The 16,757-nt window shown below is 37.3% G+C and overlaps 1 protein-coding gene across 1 annotated transcript; it reads left to right on the plus strand.

Moving 5' to 3' along the window:
- The first annotated feature begins 2,991 nt into the window (after window positions 1-2,991).
- LOC148849973 (oligopeptide transporter 7-like) lies at window positions 2,992-7,399 on the plus strand. Its single transcript, XM_088943114.1, has 8 exons — window positions 2,992-3,170; window positions 3,403-3,645; window positions 3,737-4,248; window positions 4,327-4,424; window positions 5,157-5,726; window positions 5,820-6,075; window positions 6,168-6,350; window positions 6,640-7,399. The coding sequence occupies exons 2-8, from the start codon at window positions 3,606-3,608 to the stop codon at window positions 7,252-7,254; spliced, it is 2,274 nt and encodes a 757-aa protein (XP_088799240.1). The 5' UTR covers window positions 2,992-3,170; window positions 3,403-3,605; the 3' UTR covers window positions 7,255-7,399.
- Window positions 7,400-16,757: the final 9,358 nt, after the last annotated feature.

Here is a 16,757-nt window from a genome sequence, read left to right on the forward strand (position 1 = left end):
ATCGGCCAACGAAATAATAAATTCATTAGCTATTTTTGAACCGTTGATGTGGCTTTGACATGATACAAAATTCTAAGAAATTGGCAATGGTAATATGGTACTATGCATTACCTTAATAAAGAACCAGATATGTTCCTCACACAGGCGCCTCACACCGACATCACAGGCACATCCCACCATGCTTTGAAACATCTCCTGCACTTATACATTATTATCCATGGGAGATGCTCCCAATGCATGGTGAAATGTGCATGTGAGGCACCCTGTGTGAGGAGCAGATCCCAATTCCTTAATAAAATACTTCGGGTTTTATGCACATTTTTTTTTACGTTAGTTGGTGTCATTAGTGCCACATGGACAAAAAAAAAGAGAAAATAATTTCTCCAATATAATTTTATAAGAAACTTCAGGTTGATGTTTTCTCATGAAGTTGCTTGTACATAATCCAAAGTATAAGCATTATTTGAAACTTTTGAAAAACACTTGAATAACAATGAACCAAAGAAGAAGAAGAAGAGGAGAAAACACTTACATGGCATAGATAAACGACATTGATACCAATTACCAAATACATATTTAGTGTTTCATCAACTATATATATATATATATATAGTTAATCAGGTTTGTATATGCAAATATTTCAATGCTGTAATGTTAACAGAACGGGTTCAGTATAGATCCGCCATCACTACAGCAAGAAAGATTGTCCAACCTTAACCTGATTGGGTTAGGTAAATGCAAATGTACCACTTAATTGGACCCATGACATCAAGGTTCTATTCAGTTTTTGGGTAAATGTAATTATTGGGTAAGTTTTTCTCGAGAAATACTTATAAATATAAGTGTATTTATCCATGTTCTTTTATTTTTCAAGTAAAAAAGGTAATGATTATTTTAGCCATAAAAATTCATTATTAAAAGGGCATTTTTGTTCCATTCAAGTGTTGACAAATTTCCCTCGTATGGAAAAGTTATTTATCCACCTAGGTAAATGATACTCATGAAAATAAACTTTTCCTAGTTCTCACATTAATCTAAAAATGAACATGAGATTCTTTGTCAACGTGAATCAAAATCATATTCATTAATTTTTTCCTCTCAAAGAAAAAAAAAACAAAAAAAACAACGCCCCCTAAAAAGACATCTAAATTTGGGAATCACAATTTTCCTATTGAGGAGAGATTTTCACTTATGCAACTTGTGTTGAAAAATTATTAGATTTTGGTTTCACGCTGAACAAAGAATGTTTGTACATTTTGAGTGATCGTATCAGATAAAAAAAATGGGTAATCTCCACTCGATGAGCAGCTGAACTACCCAAACAAGTATATAATAAAACTGCAGTGAACACAGGAGAGAGAGATTAGGTTTAAAACTACTTATTGGCAAAAGATTTATACCATTAAACTAGAGCCTCAAACTCATCAAAGCCATTGGATCAGTCTTAGAAATCCAACCAACCATCAAAGTTTTAAGGGTAAACTTTTTAAACTATCCTTATGGTTTAGTGAATTGATTAAGTATATTCTTATTATTTGAAAATTGATTAAGCTCTTTGCCTATCCCTACTAATACATTCTTTATCATCCCGTTAAAGGAATGATTAAAAAGACTTTTTCCCATCATTCTTTTAAATTTTCAAAACAAAACTTTTGACACATTTTTCAAATTGCCAAGGCTTATCTTCAAACTCAAATCTACCTCAGAAAATTTTATAGATTGATCTGTACCAAAAAAAAAATTCATTAGAGTAATCTTTGATCAACAAAAAGAGATGATGAACCAAAACCAAAAGAAGGCGAGTCAGATTAGGTATCTATTACTCGGTTTGAGTTTGGGTTCGATTTCAGTTTCCTGGTTCGATTTGATGATGCTAACAGGCATATAGGACCAAAAAACCCAAATTTATTTTGGTTTTCTCGACTCAAATCTCAGATCTATGACACATGTTCCAGATATAATCAGAGATGGCACCAAAAAAACTAATGGGTTTTGAATATTTATGATCCATATCCTCGTCATAATTTTCTTCCGTCCGCCAACGGTGCCATCTACGACACACTCTGCTGCCGGCTTGTGGGCATCTGCAACGTCGTCGTGGTGTCTGTCAACTATCGTTGCTCGCCAGAGAACCGGTATCCATGTGCTTATGAGGATGGGTGGTCAGCTCTCAAATGGGTTAACTCTAGGCCTTGGCTTCAGAGCGGGAAGGAGTCCAAAGTTCACATTTACTTGGCCGGAGACAGTTTAGTGGGCAACATCGTCGCACTGAAAGCAAGGGAATCAGGCATCCAAGTAATGGTGGCGAACCTCTCTGCTTTTTCGTCTTTTTCTTGCTCAGAATGAAGTCGTCGTCGTTATCACTCGATTCATTGTCGGAGCTGATATCTCCACTCTTCTGCCTTGCAGTTGCAGAAGTGAAGTCAACCCAGTTTAAAAAGAAGAATGTATGGGCATAGATAGGGGGCAGCAGGGGCACTGTCGTCCAGTCGACCTCTCTTTCCGTCATTCCGTGTAGTAGACAGTATACTCAGGGCTTGCCCGTTTGCTCTTAAGTCTGATATTGAAAATGCAATAATTATCATACATCGGTGAATTTTTCTTTTACATGTAGAAAATGTTGTTTTGAATTCTGAATTCTAAAAATTATAAAATATTTATTTTGATCTAATATATAAGAGTTTTTATTTATATTTTTGAGGGGCATACTTGAAAAACAAAAGTTATATAATTGCACTTTAAGAAATAAGAGGAAAAAACAATCACTTTTCTCTTAAATTTAAAAGATTCATCTTAAAAGATAAGAATTAAGAGTAAACGAACAAATCCTCGTAATAGTCTTATGTTTCTCTCCATGAAAAATAAGTAGAGAAAGAGGTATGGAAAGAAATAGGGGAGCTATCATTGTTGCGTGTAATCCCAACATCGACTGCTATAGTCGGAATGATTGTTCTAGCTAACAAAAGGGTTCTTTGAAAAATCAATCGATTATTGCAGTGGGAACTACACCTGATGCGACCCTTCAGAACTGAAAGCCTCCCCTGCGGTTTACACTCGAGGATCCAAGAACGAATTGGATTCTCTCATCAATGCTTGTCAAAATAAGAACATCATGGGTGGATAAAAAACAGAACATTGATACTGATGCTGGTGTTGAAGTTATAACAAAGGTAAATTGGATATTTTTAAAAGTTATAATATACATTTGAGTGATTTATGACGTTATGTTAAGGAAATTATTATTCAATTGTGTAGGGATATCTTTATTCAATTAGCTAAATCATAAGGATAGTTTAAGAAATTTATCAAATTTAAAAAATCCTGCTCGTATAAAATCCTATTGTCACGAGAATTTGAGGGGCTTATCGAATGGTCATTGATGGAAATAAATTCAAAACTCAGGTGGATTGCTTTTTAATTTCCATTGGGGATTCACAGAGGATCGCAGCGGATGTGGAACATAAAATCATTTGTGGCGTCTCTTGTTAAGTGTTTTTCGCAGTGAAGCAAGAGAGGTTTTTCTTTCATCCAATTTCTCCGCATCAAAGACTGTTGCCTCTGGGGCTGACCTGAATCTTTTATAGAAAAGAGGGAGATAAGAAGTGATGGAATCAGCAGGTGCAGAGGAAATAAGGAACCCCCTCAGTAAGATCCCTCTTCCTTTTCTTCTGTTCTTGTTCTCTTCTTCTGTAAGTGAGAAGCAAACGTATATTTTTTGTTACATATAAACGTGCAGTTCCAAGGAAAGGAAACAAGGATTCCAGCTCGAGCGCATCATGCTCGGAAGAGGAACAACGAAATTCCTTGGATTTCGGTGTCGACAATTCTCCCATCGAGCAGGTAGCTTTGACAGTACCCATCACCGACGACCCAACCCTCCCCACTTTGACCTTCCGGATGTGGGTTTTGGGAACACTAGCATGTGCGTTGCTGTCGTTCCTCAATCAATTCTTCTGGTACAGAAAGGAGCCATTGTCGATCACGTCGATATCGGCACAGATAGCCGTGGTGCCGCTTGGACACCTGATGGCATCAACCATCACGGATCGGGTGTTCTTCAAGAAGAGCCGATGGGAATTTACACTGAATCCCGGACCATTCAATATTAAGGAGCACGTACTGATTACAATCTTTGCCAACTCGGGAGCAGGGAATGTTTACGCTATTCACATCGTCAGTGCTGTTAAACTCTTCTACAAGAAGAATCTCACCTTCCTCGTTTCCTTGCTCGTTGTCATAACCTCACAGGTGTCTCTCTTCTTCTTTCAATCTCTGAAGTTCAAATTCAATCTCTTTCTTCTCTCAACTCTTGAATATGGTATATAGGTTTTGGGGTTTGGGTGGGCGGGGTTGTTTCGACGGTACCTGGTGGAGCCGGCGGCGATGTGGTGGCCGCATAATCTAGTTCAGGTATCTCTCTTCAGGTATGTCTTTTGTGTACCGTGTAAATTCTATTCAGACCACCCTCCAATTCCGTAAGTTGACTTTCACTCTTGTCAGATAGAAGGAGCTCCACTTAAAACCAATTCACTCAAAGGTAGAAAGTTTTTCAAAATTAAGGATACGTGGCTTTATCGCCGACCGTGAATCGGACGTTTTCCTCTTTTTAAAGGAGCAATAGCTTTAGATCATCATATCACCGTGCTCGTCCAGGTCTCCTGGCTGGATGACTAGATCTGGATCTGGATCTGGATCTGCGGTATATGGAACCAGGTAAGATACCTGATAGCTACCTCCCCCATAGGACCCAAGAACACGTCCACATACAATAAAGGGCGGAGGATGTCCTTATACAAAGCAAAACCTTTTACCCACATGCTGACAACCAACCGCACTCCTCAGTCAGTCAGTTGTCGCAGTTGTCCCGCGTATATAATGATCAATAAATTACTTGAAAGTAATGTTGCTCTAGCATCACGGACCTTATCCGTCACAAGATGCCAAATGGCAGGACGAAAAAAAGAAGAAGGAAATTTTAGCGGTTTTACTTTTACCTCTTGTCCGTCACGGTGGCATTCCCATCGACGGCTTTTATATGCTGTATCTACACTGTAATTCCACCTCCCGTGAATGCACATGTTCATCCTCATCATCAAAATTCTATTTCAAGGCTGTAAATTGTAATATGAAATGTTACACAAAAAAAAAAATCACAGGGCATTGCATGAGAAGGAGCAGAAGCCCAAAGGTGGATTGACACGGAACCAATTCTTCCTTGTAGCCTTCATGTGCAGCTTCGCTTACTATGTCTTCCCCGCCTCTCTCTTCCCCATGCTTACCTCCCTCTCCTGGATATGTTGGATATTCCCTGCTTCCATCTTGGCCCAACAATTAGGTTCAGGACTCCATGGGCTGGGGCTTGGGGCCTTGGGTTTTGATTGGTCCAGCATCTCCTCCTACCTTGGGAGCCCACTCGCTAGTCCATGGTTTGCTACCGCCAACGTTGCTATGGGCTTCGTCCTCATTACATATGTCATCACTCCAATTGCTTACTGGCTCAATCTTTACAAGTCCAAGAGCTTCCCCGTATTTTCTGATAACCTATTCACATCTACGGGCCAAAGATATAACATCTCAGCTATCATTGATCCCAATTTTCAGCTTGATATCAAAGCATACGAGCGCGAGGGGCCTCTATATCTCAGCGCTTTCTTCACAATGACTTATGGCGTTGGCTTTGCCTGTCTCACTGCCACAGTTGTTCATGTCTTCCTCTTTCATGGGAGGTAACTAATTAGTTTTAATATTCTCAAACAGAATCAACCCCTCCAATAGCTTTTATAGCATCTTTGCTTATAATAAATACATGGATGATGCAGAGAAATATGGCAACTGAGCAAGTCAGCTTTCCAAGAGCAGGGGATGGACATACACACCAGACTCATGATGAAGTACAAACAAGTCCCGCAGTGGTGGTTCATATGCCTTCTCTGCCTAAACATTGCTGCCACAATCTTCACTTGTCAATACTACGATGATCAGCTTCAGCTACCATGGTGGGGAGTCTTATTAGCATGCGCCCTCGCCATTTTCTTTACTCTTCCCATTGGAGTCATCACTGCAACCACAAACCAGGTTGAATTTACAAGTGTATTCTTGTTTTTGATTGCTGCAGTTGACAACCTTGTGGTTCTCTGACTTTGTTTATACTGTAACTCTCTGGACAGACACCAGCCTTAAATGTCATTACAGAGTATATGATTGGGTATCTGTACCCTGGACGTCCAGTGGCCAATATATGTTTTAAGGTCTATGGGAACATCAGCATGAAACAGGGGATCGCATTCTTACAAGACTTCAAGCTTGGGCATTACATGAAGATTCCACCACGAGACATGTTTATGGCGCAGGTTGGTTTTGTCTTGCACTAAATTTCTCTGTAAAATGGACAGAAAATTTTCCATACGGCTGATACTTCAGGCTTCAGCCATATATTTATTTTAGCATCTCTTACAGAGAAAGCTTTGTTTGTCACTCCTTTTATGGTGAAAGTTTTGTTTTCTGCTCCTACTTTGCTTTAATCTGAGGCAAATGGAAAGTGGCAATAGAAAGTGAAAAACAGTTTGTCACTCTCAGTTTTACTAAGTTCAGACTTCTGTTTAATTTTTTTCTTATTTTAAAGTTGAACTACATGATCAGGTTGTGGGAACTCTAGTCTCTGCAGTGGTACACTTGGGAACAGCATGGTGGCTAATGGGTTCCATTCCAAACATTTGTGACAGAGCCCTACTTCCAGCCGGTAGCCCATGGACCTGCCCGAGCGACCATGTATTCTACGATGCTTCGGTCATTTGGGGCCTGATAGGGCCACGCAGAATTTTTGGAGAACTTGGCCATTACTCAGCCATCAACTGGTTCTTCTTAGTCGGTGCCGTTGCTCCTATATTAGTTTGGGTTGCACACAAGGCCTTCCCTCACAGGCATTGGATTAAGCTCATTACCATGCCGGTTCTCCTAGGTGCCACCGCCAGCATGCCTCCGGCCACGGCCGTCAACTACACCAGTTGGATCGTAATAGGATTCATCTCGGGCTTTATTGTATACCGGTACCACCGTGACTGGTGGCGACGGCACAACTATGTGCTTTCTGGCGCACTTGATGCAGGACTGGCCTTCATGGGGGTCTTGTTGTATTTGTGCTTGGGGATGGACCACGTTAGCCTCGACTGGTGGGGAAGCAACCTTGATGGCTGCCCCTTGGCCTCTTGCCCCACGCAGAAAGGAATTGAAGTCCATGGCTGTCCAGTTTTCTGATGCGATCGAAATTTCTCCAACAAATTAGTTTTTTTTTTTTTTGTTTGACTTCAACTTCCTCTGTTAATTCTGTGTGGTCAACATTCATTGGTGTAAGATTGTAAATGATTGGTTACAATGATTTCTTCTGAACGTTTATGATCGATATTTTATCTCAAATGTTCACATCAGCATATTTCTTTTCTTTTCTTTTCCTCTCAATCGGCAATTTTCAAATAAACTACAATCCAGTATATTAGAAATAGCCTTTCATATCTCAATCGGCATTCAATTACTGATAGTGATAAGTAACTTTGTAAGTACTTTTCTTCAGATTTACATGGTGGGACCTGATAAAAAATCTGCACATAACTGCAAATTTTGCATCTCAATATTAATACAAATTACTTTTTTATTTTTTATGTATAAAATGAGGATTACATTATTTTACTTACAATTTCATTTCCCCTGCACAGTGAAACCCAAAAACAAAGAGTAGCCAAAAATTGCATAGTAAACAAACATATGAACTGTTTTCAGAAACCCTTACAAGTTACAACAGCTGTGAATTAACCAACGGTGAATTGGGAGATGCTGAAGAGAGAGTGATGTCAATCCCCTAAGGTCTCCTTGGGTGTTTTTGAGCCATGCATACAAGTCAGAAACATATATAAACATTAGAAAATAGAAATGGATTGGTGTTAGGCATTAAGTAAATGGAAAATTTGTGAACGTTGAGAGAGAGCACCCATTGGATCACCACTCTTGAGATTCGTAGGCTTTGTATTTATCCATTGTTGTACATTGTTAGATATTTTTTTCCAAGCATTTTAGCTTTTTTTTTTTTTTTTGATAGAATCTCCTTAGGTGTTATGTTAAGAAGATAAGATCGAGTGAAGTTAAATAGCTAGAGACACACAGCAGAAAACAAGTTAGTTTATCCTGCTCGCCATGTTTGAAGAGTCAATATATATATATATATATATATATATGTATGTATGTATATAGTTATAGAATATCTTATATTGTGTTGTTGCTATCATAGCATGTAAAACTGAGGGAAGTGACAAGTCCGTCGATTAGTTACGATATTGGCTTTCAAATAATCATTGGCCGTTCATAGGGTTGGATTCAAGCCGAGCTAAGTGGAATAGTACTAGGTTTGAGTTCAGCTCGAGACTATTCAATAAGGTTCGAGCCCAGAACCTTGAGCTCGAGTCAAAATTATCACGTGTCAGATTTAAATGCAAAAATTATCGTTGTGATTTGCAATGGTCATCTTCTCTGTTGTCTATCTGTATTCTCTTTCCTTTTTCTTGTTTCATTTTAAAAATTTAAAGAAAAATAATGAATAAAATAATATTTTCGTCTTTCTATTAATGAAAAAGGTTTAAACAATTATAAAAAAAAAACTTAGAGATAGTCTAAAACCATATGTAATTAATAAGAGTAGAACCATTAACTAAACCATAAAACTAATTAGAAAAATTGCCCGATTCTAAATTCTACTTGTAATACAACTTTGCATGCTAGTTAAATTTTCTGCCTCTATATCATTATATGGCCATTGGCCGTCCATAGGGGTGGCTTCGAGCCGAGCTAAGTCGAATAGTACCAGGTTCGAGTTTGGCTCGAGACTATTCTATAAGGTTCAAGATCGAGCTCGGTTTGAGCCATAACCTTGAGCTCAAACTTGGCTAGCGTCAAAAGTTTATAAGCTCGAGCATGCTCATTTTAAATTTTATAAAAATAAAAATCATATATAATAATTTTTTATTTTATAATTAAAAATTAAAAATTATAATATTTTTATTATATATATTATTTTCTATAATTTATTATTATTATTATTATTGTTATTATTATATATTCAAGCCGGTTCGCAAGCTTTACGAGTCGAGCTCTAATAGGCTTGAGCTTAGCTCGTTTAATAATCGAACTACTGTATTGAGCTCAAGCTCAAGCTTGGTTGAAACCGAGCCGAGCCAAGCTTTTCATGAGCTGAGCTCGAACAACTCGTAAAAAGCTCGGCTCATTGCCACCCCTAGTTGTCCATCATCCATCCACATGGGTTGGACTTGACTTATTCATCAATTCTTGTTTGATTAGAAATCTTACAAAACATGGATAAGTCGTGGTGTTGTTGGGTGTGGGTCCAACCCATATGGAGGGGCTCACCCCACCTTTATTTGCTCCCTAAAAAAAAAGGGAGCCGAATAGTGGTAGAAAGGTTACCACATTTCAGTTCTTTTTCTTGGTGTCAAATTAGTAACCATCGAACAGAGAAGAACGAAGAGAACAAGAAAAAAGCACATAACCAAAAAAGGTTTTTTTGGTTCTTTGAGTTTTGTGAAGAAGATGAAAAAGTTGGCTCTTGTTCCATTCAAGATCAAATTCGGAGGTGCCTTTCAAGCCCGTTCTTGATGTTATTAAGTGTTGGAGTTAAGAATCCCACTCTAGTTCAGATTTGGTGATTCTTCTTCTTTTTCTTTACTTCTCAGTTCAGATTTACAGCAACTTGGTGAGATCTAAACTTATGTTTGTATTGTATCCACCTTGCATTTGGTGATGTTAATGTTGTTCTTGTGAGCCAAGGATTATTTCCTTGATGCTTATAAGCCTCTAGTTGCAACTGGAGAAGACTATTGTACCAATTAATTTATGAATTAGTGGAAGAATCTTACGGATCATAGGTCCCATGGTTTTTCCCTAATTTTGGGGTTTTCCATGTGAAAATTCTGGTGTGCTATTGTGTGGTGATTGTTATTTGTTTTTCTGTTACTTGGCTGAATTGTTTACTTGTTATTATTGTTGTTGGTAAACCAATTTTGACACACAATTTTGGGGGAAAGGTTCTTGCTGTCCTGGGATTGGTTTTAAATTCATTTCTACTACTATAGTGTAACTTGCCCAATAGTGGTATCAGAACCAGGTTGGCTGAAATTAATTGTTTGTATTGATACAAATGGAGGAATCCTCAGGTGTTATGATAAAATTGACTTCATTGAATTATGCCATTTGGGAACCCAGAATGGAGGACATTCTTTATTGCAAATGTTTGTACCTACCCATAAGAGGTGATGAAGAAAAGCCAAGTAACAAGTCAAGTGATGAATGGGGAATCATGCATAGAAAAACTGTAGACCAAATCCGACAATGGATCGAACAAAGTATTTTTCACTATGTTGCACAAGTAATTAGGGCTGATGTTTTATGGAAAAAATTAGTCTATGTATGAAAGGAAAACATGTTTAAACAAGGTTGCCTTGATTAAAAAACTAGCACACTTGAGATATAAAGATGGGACTAATATGTCTTAACATTTGAGTGATTTTCAAGCTTTGATAAATCAATTGACTACTGTTAAATTGAATATGGATGATGAAGTGCAGGCCATGTTGTTACTTAGTTCCTTGCCTGACAGTTGGGAAACCTTGGTGGTTTTAGTCAGTAATTCAGCCCCTAATGGTATAGTAACCATTGACACAGTCAAAGATGCTTTGTTGAATGAAGAGTCCAACAGGAAAGAACAAGAGACTTGCTTAGAATATATCAAGCTCTTATAACAGAAAAGAAAGAAAGATAGGGAAAAGTAAGAGCAGAGGTCACGTAGCAAATATGATAAACCAGAGGAAGGTCCAGTTCCAAGAAAAATATCATTTGTCATTACTATAATAAACCGTGACATTACAAAAATGAATGCAGAGTCTGGAAAAGAAAACAAGCCAAAGGGAAAGGTGAAGGCAAAAAGAAGAAAAAGATACTATAGTCGTTGCAGCTAAGGGTGATGTTGTAATTGTTTGTGATGATAATTATGTCAACTTTGCATGCCTAGACAATGATTGGGTCATAGATTCAGGTGCTTCTTTTCATGTTACTTCCCATGATGAAATTTTCACAACTTACACTATAGGTGATCTTGGACATGTTCGTATAGAGAATGATGGTACATCCAAGATTGTTGGCATGGGAGACATTTGTCTAGATAATAATACTGGTTGAAAATTAATTTTGAAGAAAGTTAGGCATGTTCCTGATATCCGCTTAAATCTGATTTCCACTGGTAGGTTAGATGATGAAGGTTATGCAAATACCTTTAGTGATGAAAAATGGAAGCTCAGTCGGGGCTCACTCATTGTGGCAAAGAAAAAGAAGCACAATACCCTTCATGTGATGCAAGCAAGGTTGAGCAAAGGAGATGTGAATGTAGTTCCTGATTCATCCATTGAGCTTTGGCATTAGAGGCATGGACATTTGAGTGAAAAAAGGCTTCAAATACTTTCTAGAGAAAATCTTCTTCCTGATGTGAAAGGTATGCCTATTGAAACATGTGTACATTGCTTAGCTGGCAAACAGAGTAGAGTTGCATTTCATAAATTTCCTCCATCTAGAAAGTCTCATGTTTTAGATTTAGTTCACACTGATGTTTGTTACATGAAAGATAGATCTCTTGGTGGTGCATTATATTTTGTGACATTAATTGATGACCACTCCAGAAAAGTGTGGACATTTGCCTTGAAATCTAAGTATCAGGTGTTGGATGTTTTCAAGTATTTTCATGCCAAGGTTGAGAGAGAAACGTAATAAATTGAAGTGCATCCGATCTGAAAATGATGGTGAATATAGGGGGTCCTTTTGAAGAATACTATAGGATCCATGGTATTAGACTTGAAAAAAATGTTCCTATGACTCCTCAACACAATTGAGTAGCAGAGAGAATGAACAGAACAATTACTGACAGAATCAGATGCATGTTCTCTCATGCTAATTTACCTAAATCCTTTTGGGGTGAGGCTATGAGAATTGCAGTTGACCTCATCAACCTTTCTCCTTCAGTTCCTTTGAATGGAGATACTCCTGAAAGAGTTTGGACAGGGAATCCATATCATACAATCATTTGAAAGTGTTTGGCTACAGGGCATTTGTTCATATTCCTAGAGATGAAAGATCCAAGCTTGTTGACAAGGCTAAACAGTGCATCTTCTTAGGCTATGGGCACGAAGAGTTTGGGTACAGGTTATGGGATCCAGTGGACAAGAAAATGATAAGAAGTAAAGATATTGTATTTCTTGATGATCAAACAATTGAAGATATAGAGAGAATTGAGAAGCCAAAATTCTCTGTTGATGTTCCAATTAACTTGGATCAAGTTTTCCCACCTACAGTTGATGGTGATCACAGGGGAACTGTACCAACTGAACAAGAGGATACAGTTAGTGATGAAACTCCTGTAAATGAAAATACAGAGGAAATACAATATGAACATGTATCTCTAGTTCCTTCACCACAAGTTCAGCTTAGAAGATCAACTAGAGAGAAAACCTTCCACTAGGTATCGTCCGCATGAGTATGTGATGCTGACAGATGGGGGAGAGCTAGAGACTTATCAAGAGGCTATGTTACATGACAAGAAAGATGAGTGGTTGAAAGCAATGGAAGATGAATTAAAATCCTTGCATGAAAATCACACCTATGATTTGGTGAAATTACCAAAGGGGAAAAGGGCACTCAAAAACAAATGGGTTTATAAATTAAAATCTGATTAGAGTGGCTCACAACTAAAATACAAAGCAAGGCTGGTTATGAAGGGTTTCAGTTAGAAAATGGTGTCAACTTTGAAAAATATTCTCTCCTGTGGTGAAAATGTCTTTTATTCGAGTTGTGCTTAGAGTAGTTGCAAGTCTAAGTTTGGAAGTTGAATAGCTTGATGTGAAGACTGCATTCCTTCATAGTGATTTGGAAGAAAAAATCTATATGGAGCAACCAGAGGGATTCAAAGAAAAAGGAAAAGAACATTTGGTGTGAAAATTAAAGAAAAGCTTGTATGGGTTGAAACTAGCACCAAGACAGTGGTACAACAAATTTGACTCATTCAAGGTTGATCAGGGGTACAATAGGACCACTTCAAATCATTGTGTGTTTATAAAGAAATTTTATGATGGTGATTTCATTATTCTCTTGCTTTATGTTGACGATATAATGATAGTTGGACATGATTCTAACAAGATTGACAGTGGTACAACAAATTTGACTCATTCAAGGTTGATCAGGGGTACAATAGGACCACTTCAGATCATTGTGTGTTTATAAAGAAATTTTCTGATGGTGATTTCATTATTCTCTTGCTTTATGTTGACGATATATTGATAGTTGGACATGATTCTAACAAGATTGACAGGTTGAAAAATAAGCTTAAGCAAGTCTTTTGCAATGAAGGATTTGGACCATCTATACAAATTCTTGGTATGAAGATCTATCGCGATAGACAAAATGGGAAGTTATGGTTATCTCAACAAAATATATTGAGAAAGTTCTTGAGATGTTCAACATGAGCAATGCAAAGCCAGTGACTACTCCACTTGCAGGTCATTTCAAGCTCAATACTAAACAATGTGCTACAAGTGAAAAACAAAGCTGAAATGAAGAAAGTGCCTTATCCTTAGGCAGTTGACAATTTAATATATGCTATGGTGTGCACAATGCCAGATATTGCTCATGTTGTTGGTACAATTAGTCGATTTCTCTCTAACCCTAGCAAATAACATTGGACAGTAGTAAAATGGATATTCAGGTATCTCATGGGTAATCATCAGATATGCTTATGATTTGGGAATGGTAAAGTCATGTTGGATGGGCACACTGATGTAGATATGGCTGGTGATGTTGATTCCCAAAAGTCCACTTCGATATATTTAATGACTTTGGCAATCCAAACTTAAAAAGTGTGTTGCATTGTCTACTATAGAGGCTGAATACATTACAACTACAGAAGCCTGTAAGGAGATCCTATGGTTGAAGAAGTTCGTACAAGAATTGGGCATGAAGTAAGAAAGATATGCTATCTATTGTGACAGTCAAAGTGCTATCCATCTCTCTAAAAATCCAACTTTCCACTCAAGATCCAAACACATTGATGTGTTGGATATGAAGTTGTTGAACATTGAGAAGATTCATACTGATGAGAATGGTGCAAACATGTTAACAAATTGCCTAGAAACAAATTTGAATTCTACAAAGAAGTTGCGGGCCTAGTGAAACCCCCCATATGAGTTGGAGGGGGAGAATTGTTGGGTGTGGGCCCAACCCATATGGGGGAGCCCACCCCACCTTTATTTGCTCCCTAAAAAAATGGGAGTCGAATAGTGGTAGAAATGTTACCACATTTTAGTTCTTTTTCTTAGCACCAAATTAGTAACCACCGAACAAAGAAGAACGAAGCAAAACAAAAAAAAAAACATAGAACCAAAAAAGGTTTTTCTGGTTCTTTGAGTTTTGTGAAGAAGATGAAAAAGTTGGCTCTTGTTCCATTCAAGATCAAGTTTGGAGGTGCCTTTCAAGCCCATTCTTGATGATATTAAGTGTTGGAGTTAAGAATCCCACTCTAGTTCAGATTTGGTGATTCTTTTTCTTTTTCTTTACTTCTCAGTTCAGATTTACAGCAACTTGGTGAGATCTAAACTTATGTTTGTGTTGTATTCACCTTGCATTTGGTGATGTTAATGTTGTTCTTGTGAGCTAAGGATTATTTCCTTGATGTTTGCAAATCTTTAGTTGCAACTGGAGAAGACTATTGTACCCATTAATTTTTGAATTAGTGGATGACTTTTATGGACCATAGGTCCCATGGTTTTTCCTCGATTTTGGGGTTTTTCACGTAAAAATTCTGATGTGCTATTGTGTGGTGATTGTTATTTGTTTTTCTGTTACTTGGCTGAATTGTTTAATTATTATTATTGTTGTTGGTAAACCCATTTTGACACACAAATTTAGGGGAAAGGTTCTTGCTGTCCTGGGATTGGTTTTACATTTATTTCTGCTACTATAGTGTAACTTGCCCAACAGGTGTGACGTCTTGAATTAATTGGAATAGTAGTAATTTGGGGAGTTCATATATGCATGCGCCCCACATACACATCGTACCATATATTGAGAGCATGTCTTGTACTCGTTATTGTAGATGTTTTTAATACACGATAGGGATATGGTGTAAGGCATAGTAAACCCATTTTGACACACAAATTTAGGGGAAAGGTTATTGTTGTCCTAGCATTGGTTTTACATTTATTTCTGCTACTATAGTGTAACTTGACCAACAGGTGTAATGTCTTGAATTAATTGGAATAGTAGTAATTTGGGGAGTTCATATCTGCATGTGCCCCACATACACATCGTACCATATATTGAGAACATCTCCTGTACTCGTTATTGTAGATGTTCTTAATACACGATAGGGATATGCTGTAAGGCATAGATGTGTAATTGGGAAACAACTTGTTTCATAGCATACAAAACCTGTCTTGTTTACCCACCTGATGGCCTAACCAGTGCCCGTGGAATTTTATGATACCTGAAATGGTTCCTTCTCTGCCTCTTCATTCTTCAATTTCAATACTGTGTTTGAGTAGGGTACGAATGTAGTAGGTATGTTAGGTAAATACAATGAATGAACATGTAATAGGTGTATGATATATGTCCTAGTTAATGTGTCTTTCATCTAAAGTTTTTTTTATTAGATGAAAATTAATTATTATTTTATTATTTTTGTCAAAATAATTAAAAATAAAAACAATATAAAAGGAAAACCTAAACATGTTAAAAATTAGGACTGATTTACGTTTTGATTTTCAATTATTTTTTAATTTTAATTATTTTGACAAAAATAATAAAATAATAATTAATTTTAGTCTAATAAAAGAAAAAACCTTAAATGAAATACACATTAACTAAAGCATATGTAACACAACTATTACATATTCACTCATTATGCTTAAGTAACGTGCATATTACATCCGAATCCGTTTGAGTACCCGATGAGACTTGGACCGTAGCTGAACTTATAGCTAGAAAGGCATCCTCGCCCTGGCACTCAAATTAATGTCCATTATTTTATTTCTGTTTTTTCAACTTTTTCCATAGCGGATGTAAATAACTTTGGGAAGTCGAGAAGAGAATCGCCAAAACAGATTTTCCATCTTCCACGGTAAATCTCTCTTCTTCGTCGGGCCAAGTTGTTCCCTATCGTGCTCACTCGGTAAATCTTTCCTAAATCCTAATTATTCTTCTTTCATTTATGGCCAAATCAAACCAAACCAAAGAAAGAGAGAAGGGATTTGAAGCTTATACGTGCACAGTTACGTTTGAGAGTGAGGGAGAGAAAAAAAAGAAAAAAGAGAAGAGAAACAAAAGTTGTACTTCAGATAAAAGAGAGCTTCATTCAATAATTAGCAGAAAATGGAAAGGATACAGAATGCATGTACTTCAGATCAGAACCAGAACCAGCAGAAGAAAACAGAAGCGACTTCACATGGGGTTTCCAGGAGTTTACTATCAGTAGTCAATACAGTTGTCATCTGATAACAACCCACGTCTCTGTCTTTTGTTTAAAGTCTAAACACAATTTCAGTTTTCTCCCTCTTGTTGGATGTTCATCTACCTCTAATTAAAAGGATTAAAGACGCAAAAGTTCAACCCGTATTCCTTTTTAAAAGTGATTAGTTTAAGATAAGGGATTAATTCACTGGTTT

The sequence above is a fragment of the Nelumbo lutea genome, chromosome 5 (assembly GCF_056320005.1).
Source record: "Nelumbo lutea isolate HS-2025 chromosome 5, American lotus-T2T, whole genome shotgun sequence".
NCBI classification, from domain to species: domain Eukaryota; kingdom Viridiplantae; phylum Streptophyta; class Magnoliopsida; order Proteales; family Nelumbonaceae; genus Nelumbo; species Nelumbo lutea.